General features: G+C 31.6%; 1 protein-coding gene across 2 annotated transcripts in view; it reads right to left on the bottom strand.

Annotated features, from left to right (window-relative positions):
* Positions 1-4,422: 4,422 nt before the first annotated feature.
* Positions 4,423-19,777, bottom strand: part of LOC132728620 (uncharacterized) — a 28,563-nt gene continuing 13,208 nt past the window's right edge. Inside the window, exons 2-9 of one of the 2 annotated variants that reach the window (XM_060714292.1) lie at positions 9,263-9,405; positions 8,805-8,921; positions 8,418-8,531; positions 7,985-8,137; positions 7,590-7,730; positions 5,713-5,783; positions 5,300-5,458; positions 4,423-4,785 (exon numbers count right to left, since the gene is read on the bottom strand). In XM_060714292.1, coding sequence (XP_060570275.1) covers positions 4,579-4,785; positions 5,300-5,458; positions 5,713-5,783; positions 7,590-7,730; positions 7,985-8,137; positions 8,418-8,531; positions 8,805-8,921; positions 9,263-9,405 — 1,105 coding nt within the window. In that variant the 3' untranslated portion in view covers positions 4,423-4,578. The remainder of the gene's footprint in view (positions 4,786-5,299; positions 5,459-5,712; positions 5,784-7,589; positions 7,731-7,984; positions 8,138-8,417; positions 8,532-8,804; positions 8,922-9,262; positions 9,406-19,777) is intronic. The other variant, XM_060714293.1, reaches the window with a different exon arrangement.

Raw genomic sequence — 19,777 nt, 5'->3', positions numbered from 1 at the left:
AAAAGTTCCAAGTCGTACAAGATGATCGTTTGTACTTCGCTGTTTACAAAAACCTGACTTAAAATTAGTGATAATTCCATTATTTTCTAGATACCAAACTAACCGATTATTTATCATTCTCTCGAATGATCTGCAGAGGCGACTTGTTGGTGAAGTTGGACGATAATTTTTAGGATCAGTTGAAACTTTCCCAGAATAGGAATAATTAACACATTTTTCCAAGTGTTGAAAAATTCACCAGATACCCAAATTTTGTTAAAAATTTCAAGAAGCAAGTTAGGGATTGGGGTGGTAAATGTTTAAGAAACTGGTAGTAAATTTCGTCCGGGCCTGCAGCACTATCTTTTGCAGTTTTGATTGAATGAATTAAGTAATCGATAGAGAAAAGGGAATTATAGCATTCGTCGTTTGTTGAAGTAAATTTAATATGCTCTTTCTTAGCTTAACATTTAAGTTGTTGAAATTTATTTGCACTTTCCAGTACCGTCCATGAACAGGCTCAATCAAACCGAGCCTGCAACATTTTCAATTTTGCCGTGTTGGGCTTTCTTTAGGGATTCTGTATTTATCTATTTTATGATCACATCCGTGTTATTTGTGCCGTGTGGCGGCTGTAAAAAGTCTCCCCGTACATTTAATCAATGATGTTATATTTTCGATCCTTGAAGATCGTTCAGCACGACATTATTGTTGTGCTTGTGGTATTTTTATTTTCAACTTTTCGGCATTTTCTAGTTTGGTGGTTCCAATATTCCTACTTGATATAGCATTGTCATACATAGCACAGCATACCCACGATAAATTTGTGATATTTTCTGACTCGCTTTCTGTTTTAATATCCATTAAAAATAAAAAATCTGACAATATCATGGTGAAGAAACTTCTTTTACGATTTCATGATATACTAAAAACAAAATATGTTAAATTATATTGGATTCCAAGCCATGTAGGAATACGAGGAAATGAAAAAGTAGATGCTTTAGCTAAACAATCATTAAATTTTCAAAAAACTGACTTATTGTTGCCTGCTTGTGATTTTAGACCGGCTATAAATAAACTCGTATCATCTGAATGGAAAGCAAATTGGGACAATGCCGTTTTTAATAAACTTCACGATATAAACCCATCTTTTGATATGTCACCATCTCTATCTCTGTCAAACCGCCGTGATCAAAACAGTTCTTCTTCGATGCCGAATTGGACACACTAAAATTACCCACTCTTATCTCCTCACAAATGACAATGCCCCTTTCTGTGTAGGTTGTAATGAAAATTTTACTGTCAAGCATTTTCTTCTTGAATGTCATGATTTTTCACAGGCCCGTAATAGATTTTATTCTGTAAATTCACTCAAAGAACTTTTTAATACAATTCCATCAAAAAACATAATTGATTATTTAAAAGAGATAAACTTGTATTCTAAGATCTAATTGGCTCATTTCTATTGTCATTTACAATATTTTACATAATATTTTAAGCCTATTATAGCATTCGGCACGATATGGCCAGTTATGTGTTGACGTGCCGTAAAAATCCAATCAAACAAACAAACAAAATCCTACTTGAATAAGGTTGAAACACCCTTAGGATATGTTGCCTGCTTTTTAAATTTGTCTTTTGACGTCTAATCTGTGATACGCAGGCTTCATAACCTCTGATCCCCTTTTAAAATTCCATTTTATTTAGTTCCGCCCATTGTTTTCTCGTTTAGGGCACACGCTTTTTATTACTTGGGGACCATACGCCGCTTTTAATGGAATGGCACGGAAGTGTCACATTGAAGGTTCCATGATAACCGCCGTATGAACACATCTGCGGATGTTTCTAAACTCAAAATTTTAATATTTCACGTTTAAATGTTGAATTCTGCTTAAGCCGGTGCTAGGGGGCGTGGACGGTAACTTGCACTTTCCAGTACCGTCCATGAACAGGCTCAATCAAACCGAGCCTGCAACATTTTCAATTTTGCCGTGTTGGGCTTTCTTTAGGGATTCTGTATTTATCTATTTTATTGAATAATTGCTTGAAGAAGGGTTCTTTTCAAAAATTTCAGCCAAAGTTTCTCCAATATACGTTGTTTTTTTTTGTTTTTTTTGGCATATTGGCCATCACCATTTTTAAGCGAACAGTTGAACTCTTTTTATACTTACCACTTATTTTTCGTATTGCATCCGAGACTTTCCTAATAGGACTATTTGAATTAATTTTTGAAACATAAGATTGCCATGATTGGCCTTTAGATTGACGCACTGATCTTTTAGTTTTGGCTCTAAATATTCTATAATTTTCAAGGTTTTCTGTTGTAGGGCTATGTTCAAACTTTTCAAGTGAAGCTTTACGTATACGAACGGCTTTTAACATTCATCGTTTAACCACTTTTTTTTTAAATAATGGAATAACTTTGCAGGCAATCGTATGTTATGCTGAAGAGAACGTTTCAGCTATATCATCAGAGGTGAAAATAAATTCATTTTTTGTTAGATCAATAGAACAGAGTCAAGTAAATGTTTCCCAATCTGATTTCTTAAATTTAAAAATTAGACGTCCTTCATCTGGTATAGAGTCATTTGATGTTAGTAACAAAGGATAATGATCACTGTCGTACTGGTCATCTAAATCTTTCCAATCGAAGTCCAAGTATATAGCATAGTGGACAATCGAGAGGTCGATGCAAGAAAACGTACCTGTAGCTGGATGTATTATGTAGGTGACCGATTGTTTAATAAACAAAGCTGAAAGTTATATATCAATTTTTCAGTTATGTTACCCTTATTATTTGTAGATATACTGCCCCACATAGGATTGTGAGCTTTAAAATCGCCTAACAAATGGAAAGGTGATTTGTAATTGTCGAACAATACTTACAAGTTCATCACTTGTTACCGTTATATTTGGAGAAAGGTATGAAGAACAAATTGTTAGTGGTCGATAAAGGTCACCTGCACAACGATAGCTTGTAATCTTGTGATAAGTTTTCATTTCTTTTTGAGGAATTCAATTTGCGATAGCAAAGCTTGTACCACCTGATGTTCTGGCGTTACTAGTACATATATAATTATAATGTGTATAATCTTCTATAGAAATTTTATCTTAAGGAAATCACAAAGTCTCCTGAAGACATAATACATTTAGAGAGAATTTTGATAATGGTAAAAGAAGATTATTATAATTTGACTTATGACCACGGCAATTCCATTGTAGGATAGAATGACTTCTATAATCCATATTAAAATATATATATTAATAGGAAACCTTATTGGACTTATGGCATTCGGAGTTCGAGGAGGTGAGAGGTATAAATCCTCATCCTCCATCAATTCGGAGTCGTGAAGTAGGTCGAACCGATTTCCTGTGTTGATCCAGTTCCGTATTGCTTTTTTTACCCGATCTGTTGTGACAATTCGCTCTTGAGGCGATTGTTTTTGATAAACTTTCTCAGCCGATGCTATATGATTGTTTGCAGCTTGCTTCTTTGGAGAAGACTTTGATGGTGACTGAGTTTCCACAGAGGTAGACTGTTTACTTTGTGAAGCTGTTTGCTTTTTTTGGTAAGGTAACTTAATTGGTGGGCATTGACATTAGTTGACTTGTACTGCAGAGTCAACCATCTTTTCAAACTTTGTAACTGCATCTGAATACGACAGTTGTTTTGGTCCTTGTGATTCAACAAGCTTTCGTGTATCTTGAAAGGAAATATTTTGCGTATACTTCTGACGAAGAATTTCTTTTCCCTAGGAAAATGGAAAACATGGAATTTTTGACAGGCTGCCTTACGATCGCTGGGTTGTTTACTTATTTTTTGGACTGATAGCTGTCGTTGCTTTTCAATCTATTAGGCAGTTATTGCTCGTATGATATCTAGATATGCCCAATTGTCATCAAAAGCAATTTTGCATGTGGAAGGAATTGTATTTATCAGACAGTAAAAAATGAAATAAACATTTAGAAACGATAATTGGTGATAAGTAATTTGATTGAATTGAAGTGTGTTTTCCTCCTTTTTATTACTTATGAATTCAAGTAATTTATCATTTTTGGCTTTGCTTTTCTCTAAATAGCCCTGACAATGTCAGAATTGTCAACAATAATGAAATTGAGTTACCACATAGGAAAAAGCTTGTTTCAAATTAAACTTGTTTTGAAATGTGTTTTCCTGGAATATTTGTCAGATAAGCATTCAGGTCAACAGCATCCAGTTGATACCTCTTCATTCTCCATAGTTGATGTACTGATCAGAAGAAGTTATCAATTTTATCAGTTTACAATAGTTATAGTTGCAGCAGTCTGACACAAAACGATTCGGAAATACAAAATGTTGGCATCAGAATTCATCAGAAGATTGTCGCAAGCAATATAAACACATAATGTATATATATTTAGTTACAACGTCCATGTCCTTTAAATAAATAACATTTTTGAACATAATTATTATAGGGCTTTATTAACTTGGAGATGCAACCATGTCAAAATTCATAGTTTATAGAAAATAGTATATACAGGACATTTCAATCTATTCATCTTATAACCATTTTGCAAGAAAGAAGCTATTTGTTGCGAATTACACCTCGAGGAAATAACTTATTTTGTTGATTTCCTGGCAGTGAGTGTTAAAATCGCACCACCCAGTTTAATAAAATCATCCATAGTATTGTAAACATTGGCAGATAACCTTATCATCAATTTGCCATCAACGATTGTTATAGCAGTAAGAACATCAAACCGATCTAAGATTAGCTTCTTCAGCTCAAAGTTCTTTCCTTCAAACACATTTAGCGCCCCGGTAACCTTTTGATATTCGAGATGAAATAAAAGAAATAGAAACACAAAATTAATGTCGATCACTTAAAAGCAATTACAATTCAAATAAGTTGATATGCTTTTATATGAAAATATTATTTATTTAAGATATTAATGACATACGATTATGAATCTGAAAAACGGATCAAATATGAAACATATCAATATACATGTATTTGTTTTGTTAAATTTTCGTTTGAAAAACGGGTCCAATATACAATTTAATAATCATATATTTGTTTTGTTGAACAACGGATTCAATGTTAAACTTGTGCTGACATTTATTTTGATAGGTATTGTTTCTTAACATTTACGCACAAAATATATGCTTTGAACATTTCTACGGTACTGTTGTAATTATTTTTCTATTTATCTCCAAGGGCTTCATTTATACTTATTTCTAATACATGTATACTATTTTTTTGAGATTACATTGACAAACAGTATTAAAACATAGTTTAACTTATATAAACAATATGACCAACAAATGTATGTTACCAACCAAGTTGTCAGAAAATCCTGGTATGAACGGTAAATGTAACAAGCGCATACACGGCGCCTCCATTGATTTCGGTATTGCCAATGTTTCTGTTCCCCATAACTTTACTAAATATGATGTCCCCTTTGAAAGCAGTGTAGAGTTGTAGCTGACAATTTTATCCTGGAAAATAAACATGCAGTGACAAAATATAATCACAACTAAATTCTTAATAATTTGTAAATTCGCTCTTCAGTTAGAAGGATTTCTCTACAAAGATAAGCATATATTAAAATTTAGTTATACAATAACTTATAATTTGTTTCAAAAAACAAAGCATCAGACACAATTGAACAGTCTGTTTACATCAAATCTAGTGTGTATAACGCTAGGTCAGAAAATAATGATACGAGTAAATCTGAAAATATTTTACTTACAATTCCACCAATACGATTATAAAAATCGACCCCGTCAGTCGCACATATAAATGGAGTGTCATCTCTTGTTCCTTGAAAGTAACAGGCATTTACATTTTTTTTTATTTTATGTCAATTAAATAAAGGAGTCATTGCAATATCAATTATGTACATTCACACCAAACTGGTCACTATATACTGCTGATACATAGGCTAGGCCCTAAATGTGATATGACTGCATCTTAACGAAGAGGAAGCTTTTATTAAACAAACCTCTGTTACGTTGAATGTAAGGAGATAAGTCAATGAAAGTAAATATATAGAATGATTATAGGCGCTACTTTAAAAGCGTCTCGCCGCGAGTGCTTATATAAATGATAATTTTATGTAAATATCTTAACAGTTTCAATTTGTTTGAATTTATTTATCTTCAAAATTCATGAACATTGCTATCGAATGACCTTTAATGATCGAATGATCATTTATGCTGCTAATACATGACAACTACTCGCGAATACCCCAACCACGGATTTTATAGCGTATTCATAACATTCGCAATGGCAGGGTCAGAAATTCAAATTCGCGATTTTTTCAATTTTATTTCCTCAATATAACAGGGTAAGTTGAACTTCATTCCTATAATATGTCGCTCTTATTCAAGGTAAATATTAATGGTGTTAATAAGAGACGGTTTTTGTTTATTTATTTTAAATACAAAATGTACCTACATACATGTAATTGACTTATTTTGAAAGGTTTTTATAAATTTTTTGTTTGCAAATAACGTGTTTGATAAAACGTTAAATGTTTGTAAGAAGTTGTTATAGACTTGGCAATGATACTTTATCTACCATATGAAAATTGTCCGTTGATCATTGTTTAACCGTTCATCTATTGTCATCTAAACAATATGTGTTCACATTTGTCTGTACAGTGCAAAATTTGTGGACATTGTCTCTCCTTGTGTTTTACATGCATGCATTCGTGAGGAAAAGGAATTGAAAAAAATCTTTAACTTTAATATATTTATTATGATGTATAAAATACATTGCACATATTAATTATTTGCATTCAGTTATTGTGTTAATTATAAAACTTAATCACAATTCGAAAAAAATTGTCATCAAATTTATAATTATGTATGTTATATTATAAAATTTACGCGGCATCATAAATTTTCGACGCGGCCGATTCGCGAATAATAGCGAAAATTAAAACATCGCAAAAAATAACGGATTTATAGTACATAACTTGTGACTTGATCATTTCTTTTTACTTTTGGATGTTTGATTACGTGATAGCACGAGAGGATAAACGGCCTTTTAAGTGTCCGATATGCATCTTTATATCTTATATATTATTACATAAACTGTTACACATTTAAGATAAATCTTCAGAAAATGAGATGTGCTCATTGCAAGCATAAAACTCGATTATGTTTTCTATAGGTACCAGAATTTAAATATGAAAGTAAAAAACAAATTTAATTTTATGATTCGATTGTGACGTTCTGTAGATTTAACATAGAGCTCCTACTTTTCAGACAACAATTCGTATCTATCCTTAAAGGAGAGAATTGATATGAGTATACTCTATCAAACATGTCAAAGCCTATACGTGTTACAAGATTATTTTCATCTTTTTAAATGTACTATCTAAAAGAGTATATTTATGGTTTAATAATTCCGAAATTTTAAATTTCCTTAAGGATGATTAAGATTGTGTTATTACTAAACGGAAATTTGAGCACACTTTATTCAAATCGAAAATTGAACAAAAAGTTAATAATTCTATAATTCATCAGATATGACTTTTAATTAGATTATAGATACATATAGAAAATTAAATGATATTAAATGAATCGATCAGAGCAAGTACCATGTCTTTGTTCGATTTACCTTCATGTGCAAAAGCCTCGTGTAATGTGTTTTTGTCAAACATTGATGTGACAAGTGGTTTGAACCATGTGTGATGCCGCTTTGGATTTGTCCATATGAACGCACATCCTCGAGGGCAGTACAGCCATTTATGTAAAGTACCTGTATGCAAAAATACGAAGTAGAACGGTACGGTTGATTCTCTATCTTGTCTGCAGGATTTATATTTTGCCGGAAAAGTAAGACAGATGCAATGATTTATTTCTTAGATATTGAAAAACGTTACACACAGAACATTAAAATATTTACATGCTATACATATTATAATTATAGGATTGTACGAAAGTTCCTTTCAATATTGTATTTATCATAAAAGGTAAATTAAATATACAGTAAAGGTAATCTCAAACATTAACCAGTATAGAAATCAGCATCAATATCCTGTATATCTACTTTAAGCTGTCCGGGAACATGTGCACCATCTATGACAACAGCAACACCATATCGATGACAAACTTCCGTTATATGTTTGACTGGCAGAACAACAGATGTTGGACTGGTTATATGATCTTAAATTATATAACATTTTTCAGGTATTATGGTTTGCAAATGATAGCTGTGCATTTTCCTCCAGAACAGATGAAGACTGGATGGGGTAATTTCTTTCAGATGAGAACAAGTAATGAAAATATTTTAGGTGCCTTTATAGAACTTCTTAAATACTATTATATTATATATTCATGAACCTTTTGTTAACATGTCCAAAAAGTTGATTAAATGATATAAAATCACACAACATTGTTAATTGACTTAACAAAAAATTGGTGAACAAAATTTCTGTATACAAACCAACGACAGCCAGTTTAACATCTGGATGGGCGAGCAGAAAATCTTCATACTTTTGAATGATAGAGATGTCACTATATATAGGAAAGCTTATATCTATTTCGTACGTTTTTGCACCTAAAAATATGACATTTTTATTATTTGAGAACAATGCATGTTACGCTTATATCATTACTGATATTTTACTTCTACAAAATGAACTTATACATGATATTCTCGAGTTATTAAAGTCTGCAATTATGTTACCTCATATAACACATCTAGGACGCCTATTCAGATGACAAACAAATAAACCTCAAATTAAAATCAAAACTGATTTAAATTGATTTAAACAATATATATATTGTACATTATCTAAATTCGAAATCTAATTGTTTTATTAATTCTCACCGTCCAAGCGTGCAACTGTTGCATATGACGTCAGTTTTACACCATAATAAGATAATGACGTCAGTAAAATTGCATTGGATTTGCACAGGGGAAATGACTTCAAAACTGTATTTATTGCTAAATAAAGAACATGAAATAGAGCATTTAATAGACCATTGCAAGGTTTAGTTACAGTTCACAGTTTATATTAATTCTTTAATGTTTTACAATGCTATATCTGTATTTGGTGTTTTACTTTTCAATATTTGAAGTAAATGTTATATTTATGCGCTAACCTTAGGAGAATATGTACAAAATAATTTTGGCTGCTTATTATCTTGAATATGTTGTTTTGTTAATAAAATGATTATATGGTATCCATAGTAATCGTTTGCAAATTCTGTTTTTAAAACACAGAAAAAATACAGCATTACTCATTTAGAATGTCATTTATGCGAATATCATTCACGTTAACTTACCTTTAGTAACATTGGTGAGTAAATATATGTCATCTGTATTTATACCCATGAAACCTGCAACCTTGTTTCTAGCGAGTTGAATGTACTTTTTTACTTTATAGCGAAACCAAATATCTGGATGTGTTTCAATTTCTGCCAAATAGCTGAAAACATCTATTCTATGTTGCAATTAATATTCAATATTAGTAACGCTGAATTTGAAATTATGCTTTTTATGTGTAAGTTATTCCGTTTAATTGTAAGAAATCAAAATCTATTGAATTACTATACGAAACAAAAGCTGTACCTGACCAGTTCTAAGTTAATTATGACAAATCATGTCGCAGTTAAGTTTTATAATTAGGTGAAAACTGGAGAGACAGAAGGGTACATATTAATAGAAAGGTATAAGGTTTGATGTATGCATCTCGGAAATTTTATGTTTTGATTTTACGAGTTTCAGAGAAACCATTATATACTTAAACAAGAAACACCGCCTGACGGGGGCAACGCTCGACTTTTTAATTTTTCTTAAAGCAAACAAAGAAAGATTTGAACAAATCTTAACATTTTCTTTTTATAAATCGGTCTGTCTTGTCACATTAGTTTCGATTATCTATTTGTATATACAAATTTTTATGTATTCAACATATTACATGTATGTAGTTTATCTCTGACGAGTTGGTATTTCCAATATTATCATTGTTCTATTTTTAAAACATAAAGTTACCTTTTGGTCATCATGTTACATGTTGCAAAAGCCATACAATTTATTTTATTTACATTTCATGCATAGTTTCCTCTCATGGGCGTAACTCATATCCTTGTATGTTTTATCCCCCGCCGAAAAGGCGGCGGGGGATATAGTTATAGTCTCCGTCCTGTCCTTCCGTCCGACATTTTTGTCCGGAGCATATCTCAAAAAGTATTTGAGGTATCAACTTGAAACTTCATAGGTGGATAGACCTCATTGAGGACGAGTACATTGCACAAGAATGATAACTTTAGTCTGCAAAATTTTTGTTTTGTGTTATTGCCTTTTGTTATTTTTCAAAATTAATTTTTGTCCAGAGCATAACTCAGAAAGCCTTTGAGATACCAACATGAAACTTCATAGGTGCACAGATTTCACTCAGGAGGTGTGGAATGCACAAGACTGATAACTCTATCGTTCGTATTTTTTAGTTATTGCCCTTTGTTATGTTTTATACTTAATTTTTCACTTGAGTGGAGCATAACTCAAAAGTGTTTGAGATGTCAACATGAAATGTCATAGGTGAATAGATCTAATTGAGGAGGAATGCTGTGCGCAAGAATGATAACTCTTCCCTATATATTTTTTTAGTTATTGCCCTTTGTTATTTTTCATACTATTCTGTCGGGAGCTTATCTCATAACGTATTTTAGGTATCAACTTGAAACTTCATAGGTGGATAGATTTTACTGAGGAGGGGTGCAGCACACAAGAATGATAACTTACCCTGCATTATTATATTATGATAACTCTTCCCTATATATTTTTTTAGTTATTGCCCTTTGTTATTTTTCATACTATTCTGTCGGGAGCTTATCTCATAACGTATTTTAGGTATCAACTTGAAACTTCATAGGTGGATAGATTTTACTGAGGAGGGGTGCAGCACACAAGAATGATAACTTACCCTGCATTATTTTTCAGTCATTGCCCTTTGTTATTTTCAGCCATCAGTATTCACATAAGTTTCAAATCTGTAATCACTTCAGCCATCAGTTTTCATTGTCAAAAGACCTTGTAAAATTTAATTATTCTGCTCTACATATACATTCTTCCAATGTGCAAACACATTCGCTTGGGGATGGCCATGTTGAGATGGCACTTGTTTTAATTTGCATTTTTTTGTAAAAGGCAACAATGAAATACTATGAATAAAATGTAAAACCTATATAAAAAAAAACCCATTAAGGGCCTCCATATGCGGGCCTGCGTAGAACACATTATTCCCCCGCATGACCAGGCCAAAAAGTAACTTGTAATCAAAAGAGCATGTTAGTAAATACAGAATTGCATCATTTTTTTTTACCTAAGATTGTTTTTTGTTGTTTTTTTTTTTTGTTTTTGTTATTTACTTTGAATTAGAATGTGTGTGTACCATTCAGACTGTATGATTTTTTAATTGAATCAAAACATAAAGCACTATTCGGCAGAAACTGGTAAACTGATTTTCAGGTAAATGTAAAGGTTCCCAGTATAAATGAGAAAGTTCGATGTTCTGAATTTCGACTCTTCAGTTTACAACCATTTTGAGAAATTCCTCTCAACATTAGTTCGTTATCAGATTTCCACTGTCCGTGTCAGAGAAAACTGCAAAACTCTAATAGCAAGAACAAGCAAAATTTGGATTTTTAACTTTGAGGGTCATGTCATTTATGGATAAAGGTCAAGTTTAGTGTGGTCTACTGAAAGGTCTTGTCCCAAGGGTTGTTGTGGCCAAAAGTTTAGATCCAGGTACAAGTTTGCGGACGTGAACGGCAACGGCAACGCCGCCGCGACTATAGCAATACCTCTACTTTTTTCTTAAAAAAAAGTCCAGCTAAAAGACAGAAATTGATACTAATTGGATCTAATGTACAACTTCGAGGATATAAGATTATGTTTTGTTTGTTTGTTTGTTTGTTTCATTTTACGCCTTTTCCCAACAGTATTTCAGTCGTAAAGGTGAGTAGTTTCCTAACCATCGTTCATGGAGAGTTACACCAGTTAGCTCCAATTAGTATTATTTCCGTTGTTGTTAGAATATATTAGTTTCTGTTAAAAAACATTAACATCAAAAACCACTGGTGACAGAGATTTTAGCAATTGTGATTTTTACGTCAGTATGTTCGTTTTATAAAGCAACATAGTCATACTGCGAGCAATGCCAAGAAAAACTGCGTGTTATGCTTAAAAAATAAATGCTAGCACGGCTGTCAAAAGCTGTTGTTCAATATAGGAACAGAGAGCAACATAGAAAGGCGGTATTCAAAGAACGCAAATTTGGCCTCGTTATATAACTTATATCCCTTTGAACAGATAAACCTTAGAAAAGTAACTTGCACCGACTGCCTGTAAAGACGGGAATAGTTAGCTCGAGGGTAACTGTTTACGAGGTATCGTATTTACGTGGTCTCTAACACCAGCCGGGGTTTTTATTAAGTTTCTTGCATATTACATATTAATAATATTTCGAAAAGAAATTATGAAAAATCAGTACTTTTCTTTAGCACGTTTTTCATATAGAAGCGTGTGCTTTTACAAGAAATAAAGATTTTGTATGTGTCAGACAATTTTTTCTTCTTTAATTCTTTTAAATTTTATTCAGTTGTAAATAATATCTGAGAATTAGAGTCAATTATGAGACATTTATGGATATGTGAATCGAAAAATAATTATTGGACACTGCGACAATTTAAGTTCTACCGAACCAAATGCCGCAGCAATAGGCATGAAGTGGTACATGTTTACGTAATACAATCTTATTTAATATTATAAATAAGCATGGGCGGTCTACTGCTTTTCACACGAACAGTTGGTATCTATGGAGGATATTCGTTGACAAAAAATCAGCCTTTGAAACTTGGCAATGCATTCTTCGGTTCTACTAAACATATTAGTAAAAATCTTATTGTCGATCCAGGAGTTACACACTGCACTGGTATTAAGGTAGTTCACCCCTAATGCACTATCTCCACTTTGAAGAGTATTCAAATAGGCTAGAATCACTGTCAAGTCACTCAAGTGTATTGAAACTGAGGGGCGTGGGTTCAATCCCCAGAAGGGGCAACTTTTTTTTTTTTTTTTTTTTTTTTTCTTTCTTTTTTTTTTTTTTTCTTTTTCACATTTTTTATTAATTTCTCAGATCCCTAATGGAAGAAAAAAATGTTTCATTTTAATTATATAATTATTGTAGGTATTTATTTACTAAATAATGCCAAATTTAATAGCAAATATGATACCAGATATTTTCAAAGTTAAATAAAATAAAAACTACACGGTAAAAGTATTTTATGTTTTGCAAGACAAACCAATATACATTTAAGAAAATTTAGGCAAACTTTGAAAACAGCCCTTCATTGTGGAAAATTTGAGGGATATTTTAATTAAGGCTTTTTACATAGAGAAATGGTAAAATAAGTGCTAAAAGTGGGTGGGGTAAGTTAACATTTTTATAAATATCAAAAACATTTCGTTTAAAAACAATCATTTTACTTGTTTAATTTGTTACCTAGATGTCATTATTTGTTTTTTTTAACAATGAGCAATAGAAAAACATTTTTATAATGATGATATTATAGATTATTTAGAGTTTCCTCATTTCTGAAAAATGTCCATAACTTATAAACCACACGGTAAATTTTGTTTAAATTTTGCATACAGGTGACATTTAAGGAATAATACTGTCCTATGTTGTCAATTTTACAGTTTCTTATAGTGCACATTAGGGGTGTTCTACCTTAAGCGTTTTGATAACATCGATTTGATAAAATGGAAGCTGTAAACATGCAACTTAGATAAATTGCAAACTGCATTTAGAAATGTTTAACTTCAAATTTACGACACGTAGAAATATAAACGATAGAATGTACACAACACGTTTAAAATGATATGCATCATGACGTTGAGAGTGTTACTGCATCAATTAACATTCTCAGGTTGACAACAACACACTTTCCTTTTACATGCTAACGCGATTAACATTTGTTAACGAATTTGCAACTCACTTATATGGCATTATCACGGAAATAGACGCACATTAATTGGCGGAGTCAATTTTCACGAGAGCAGAATATAAAGAAAGGCAACACTTTTTGTACAGTAATAATGAGTATAGTCTGATTTTATTGACCTGTCAATTATGAATACATTATAGGACTCATTTAAATATTCGATCCCACTTCGGTTTGGTCCGTGTAGTTTACGATAATTAATGTGGAGTATATTAGTCATGGATTGAAAGTCACGCCAGCTTAATGTGAAGGTTTTCGTTAGTCCACAATCAATGGTAGGATACTACGTCATCGCGCACCTGCTAAATGCTCCCACTTGGACCATTTTTTCGTCGACTCGAAGGTAAAATACAATTTCATTATAAGAAAACGTAAGAGTATTAAAAAATCATGTAGCGCACCAAAGAATGGCTATAGTACTTGAGATAATTGTAAAAAAAGTTTATAGATTTATTGCCTGGTTAAGGCCTGAAAACGGGATAAGTGTTTTTCTCTGAATGCTCCCACTCGGACTTCTCCCGAAACATATATGAAATAAGGTTGAAAACCTTCTTTAAATTTATTTTTAACGTACCGGAACATAAACCGAGTCATTAGTCCGATTAAAGTAAAATTTAACGTCAAACAAATTGCAACACAAGCTTTTTTTACATTTTTAGTTTGTTATACACATCATATAAAACAGGTAAAAACCCTAAAAAAATCTAACCATGGCAAACCAGTAAAAAAGCAATTCAAATTTTGCATTTGTTTCGAGTTTTTATATGGCTCTGCATGTACACCATACACAGAGTTTTATACTGTAACCGGTGTCGAGGTAAACAAAAGTTATGAGGCCGCGCGATTTAAATATATCAAAATTTACACATTTACTACTTGGAGTTGGATTTAGAAGCTGTTGTGCAAAGTATGTATAAATTTTTATATTATATTTACTTGTTTTTACAACTTTTAGCCTCGTACATGCCCAAATATCAAATACAATGAATGAATTGTAATGGGTTTTCGCGTGTATATAAATCAGCGATTGTCGTTTAAAACAGTAAAGATTTTGCAATTTTCATGAGATATAAATAATCATTAGCCTATATATTAACATTCCTTTTGATAATAAGATGTTTATCAAGTAGGAAAATAAAAATAAACAAATTTAAGTTTATCCTGGGTAGCTTCAAAATGTAACTACGGAAGCGTGTTTGGGTAAACAATGCACGAAATATAGAATAAATTGTTATTAATTTTAGAATCATAAATGCATGATATTTATTAACAGATCATTAGTTTTTGGTATAAAAATGTCATTGTGTATGATAGCTACTATGTTTTCATTTTAATAACATTTGGAAGATAAGAATTGAAAGGTAATACTGAGTGTGATACGAGTGTATTATCTTTTTTACATACTAGTGATATATGAGATGTCAGGGGAGTCAAAAACAGATATATGATTTACAATGATTATATAATTTCAAAATTGTGATTCCAAAAAAGGGAGAAAACTTATTTTACAGTCACAGTAAGCAGTTCAAATTGTTGTTGAGCTCCATGGTTTAACCAGAGACATAGATAACGTGTTATCTGTGTCTCTGGTTTAACTAAATTGTGCTACAAATATTGATGAGGAGCTATATTCGGAGTTAACTGTTGCTTTGCCAGTGGTAATAGATCCCCATTTTGAGTGTTAAATTCGTTGCACAATTTTACAAACACATGAGATAAGATAGTTTCAATACAAAAGTAATGAATCAGAGATGTATGTACTAATATAGATATATGTATGTCCATCTACACCGTCTGTCTTTCTGTTTAAAAACATGTCTATATATGCCTTTCTGTCTGTCTGGCTCTCTGTTTTTTGTCTTTACCAAAAAATGAAATTTGATAGTTGTAAAACTTGATTCTGAGATACTGTTAACATCTGCCTATCTTTAATAGGGTTTGTCTATCTGTTTGTTTTCCTTTCCTTATGCTTTTCGTCCTATATTTATGAAAACTACAGCATATGGTCTGTGAATCATATTGAAAGTATTGGCCTAAACGAACAGATAACTCATTTATATGAAGACAGTGATTGATAAATAGTTCGGGTGCTTTTTTTGATAAGCCAAAAATGAAAGCCCTGTCATACCTACAACCATGTGACCACAGGGGAAATGCCTCCTTTTATTTAATTCTGTTTCTCTCGTCAATAACAGTTACAGATGTAATTTAAATATCTGGTAAAAAAGTGATCCCTCAGATGCATTAAAAAGCAAATTTACACGAAAATTGCAGAGCCGGTTTGATTGAGTCTGTATATGACGGATAATGAAAAAGTGCAACATCCCTATTGCCCCCTAGCACCGGATTGAGCGGTACTAAATTCTCAACACTTTAAAGTGCTGGATTCAATGATCCCGAAAGACCAGAAAAATATAACAATACTGAAGTGAAGTACGGGGCAATTTTTTACGGCTGCCACACAACACTTCACATCTATAAATTTATATCTGGTAACATAAGTGATCCCTCGGAAGCCTTAAAAACAGCAAATTTACTGAAAATTACAGGCATGGTTTGATTGAGTCTGTGATCATGAAAGCTGTATTTGACGTTGAACATACGTTTTGCTCTATAGTGCACCCAAATTTATGCATTTCTCTGAAGAGGACTCCACTTTTTGGGTAAAATTTATTTGATGATTATTTTTAAGACCAGACAATGTTTTTTTGTAATCTCTTTTTAATTCCATTTTAGATGACTGGATGTAAAGCCGAAATGATAGAAAAGAGCATTGTTATCATTACGACGAGAAGAGAAAACTGCAAGAGACCATAATATGATTAGAAGTTCAGAAACAAGAAAAAAATGTTGAACGTATATTTATTTACTGTGTAAGTTGCAGAAAGAACATAACTTTCGTGGCGATGTTGTCAGTAAAGTTGAAACCTTCGACTTTCATGTTTAAGTAAAACAAGACACTTTAAGCGTGAAGTAATGTCCTAGGAAGAATCAAAGGCGTAAATGGCCTCCTGACAGCTAAAATACGTTACCACCATTGTTGTAACAGAAACAGTCATTTCAAGACGTTCTTTTTATGAAAAGTGCAAACACACGACTTGTAAATCTAGTGAAAAGACCATCGAAAACAGCAGGAGAAAGTTTTTTAACCACTATGCAATACTTTGAAAGTTATTGAAAGGATAACTTTTTTTTAATGTGACTAGGTGCAGTCGTACTAATGAGCATTATGAGAGATATAGAGATGTGGAGATCACTTAAATATCTCTTTATATAATAAGGAAGAAAACATAAATAGGTTAAACAAGATGTGATGGCATTCAATTTCAAAGGTGAAATATTTTTTAAAGCAACCTAAATGATACATGACATAAAATTGGCATTTTGAACATATAAAATTCTAATTTTGAAACATTACTAAAGACATAACTACAGCTCATTTTCAGCATTTATTCTTCACTAACTTAAGTGTTGTGCAATATAGATAGTTGGACCATCCTGGCAATGATAGATGAAGTTATTTCTACTAAATCATGTTAAAAGTGATAGTTTGCATAACATTTATGGGTAATATTTGGATGGATGAGACTTTGGTAACGTACAAATATGTTAAATAACACAGAAAAAGACTAATTAACGAGTTACTTTCAGAAATTGAGTATATTACCAGATGCATTGTTTGTTGTAACTAAGTTTGTTTTCTTTATTTTTATAAATAATTCAAAAATAGTTAAAAAATGCTAGAATAATGTCAATGTAATTGATGTAACGTATGTTACATTTTGCTTAAGTGATTATGTTTCTCTATTATTTATATAAGCTTATGTGATATAAATATTACTTGAACCTCTTTTCAATTGTAAATATTAGGTATTTTTAAGATAATGCAATTTGAACGTTTTGCATTATTATTATGAGTGGGTGGGGTAATAATCTTGTGTGTCACAAGTGAATAAATAATAAAAAAGAGGCCAAACCTGTTATTATTCATTGCAAATTCTATTTTTATGAACACCAATACATGCTGGCTAAAAAACTACCAACAGAGAAAGACAAGACAGTCGCCACATATTTAACATATTACGATATTATATATTACGATTTTTATGCCTGGACAGGTACTCGTAAACTACTTGCCAAAAGTCAAGTTTCCGAAGGTATATTTTTTTAGGGTTTTACTACAAGGTCCATGCATATATATTGATTGCAAAATACTAAAGAAAGCTTGTGTTGCAATTTGTTTGATGTCAAGCTACATATACTCATAACTTTAGTGGCCTAATGTATACCCATTATTCTTTATTAGTTTCAAATATTTCTATTCAAAAGTCAGTCTTTTAAAGGTTTTTTATGAAAATGGAAAATGCTCCCACTCGGACTCAACTTCAGAGATGCTCCCACTCGGACCTAAATATATACAAATTTTGAAAGCACATTGCTGTCTTAAGACATTATTATTTTTTTCAAAATATCTTTATATTCACGTTCATATATTCATATAATTAGTAAGAATTCAATGAAACAGCATTTTTAAAATATGATACTAATATTTAAATTACTAAACAGTCTCGTAAATATGTCTTCTTAGAGGATTAGTATAAGGGGAAAAAGTTGTGTTGAAACAATTCCTCGTTTAAAAGAGTCGCTTAAATAAGAAACAAATTGTTTATACATTTTAAAAATATAATAACGTTTTGTTTTGCAGAAAGTATTTGTATTTGTGACCAGTATGGGAAAAGGTATTAACCACATTGCGACGTAAGGAAGCACATGGCAGGACATCTTGGCACGGCAAAGCTTGAGCAAATATTTTAGATACCAACTGTGGATATATCTCATTGAGGAGGAATACTCTAGAAAACACAAGAATAATAGTTCTTTGAAGTAATTGTCTTTTGTTCAGTTTTTTGCGTTAATTTTTAGACAATGTGTCATAAATGATCAATTCATCTGAAATTTCACTGGAGGATAGATTTCAATAAAGAAATAAATTCCGCAAACAAGAATGACAACTCTCCAGTTTTGGAGTTATTGTTCTTTGTATTCACTATCATTAGTTTGCAAGGACCATACCTCTAAAGGTATTTGAGATATAAACTTTAAACTTTATATTGAACATGTTTAATAGAAGTGAATAGCAGAGCATAAGGACCAGAAGTGTTCACTTAATGCTTTTTGTTGTTTTTCTTTGTTTTTTTTTTCATGGGAGTGTTATTTTTGTCATGATTTATTATGTCTAGGCTATAACTTTTCATTAATTTTCACGAGTATCATTACTTGGAATTTTTACACGTATGTAAGGGTTACTTCCCCTTTAAAATGTACTTCCTCCTTATGGCGGGGGATTTTGCTGTCTGTGATTCCTTCTTGTATTATTGTTATTATTTTAACGTCATTCAAATATCCTCCTGAAATCATTTTTCTATGATTTTATTCATAAATATAATGCTCAAATGAAGATTTATCAATATTGTATGTTCCGAAAAGCATTACTTGTAAAGATAATACCGAATTTACATTTCATAAAGGGAGGTAATTAGAAATATATTTTCTATTAAGTGTAAGTTGAATCTTTCAAAAAGAAATGAATGCATTATGCATACATGTATATTTTAACGATTACATATAATGTGGACAAGCACTTGCAGTACGTATTTTACATATTCCTTTATGTTTGAAAATTGTTTTAGTACCATAAATATTAATACATTTAATTTATAGACAATTTCAATTGGTAACAGCCTGAAATATAACTTACATGATCTTTAATTACCAAAATATGGTAAAGACTGT

The sequence above is a fragment of the Ruditapes philippinarum genome, unplaced genomic scaffold (genome assembly GCF_026571515.1).
Source record: "Ruditapes philippinarum isolate M1 unplaced genomic scaffold, ASM2657151v2 ctg2202_1_1_1_1, whole genome shotgun sequence".
Lineage (NCBI taxonomy): Eukaryota > Metazoa > Mollusca > Bivalvia > Venerida > Veneridae > Ruditapes > Ruditapes philippinarum.
Note: the sequence above shows the minus strand (reverse complement) of the source record. Positions and strands in the feature narration are given on the sequence as shown.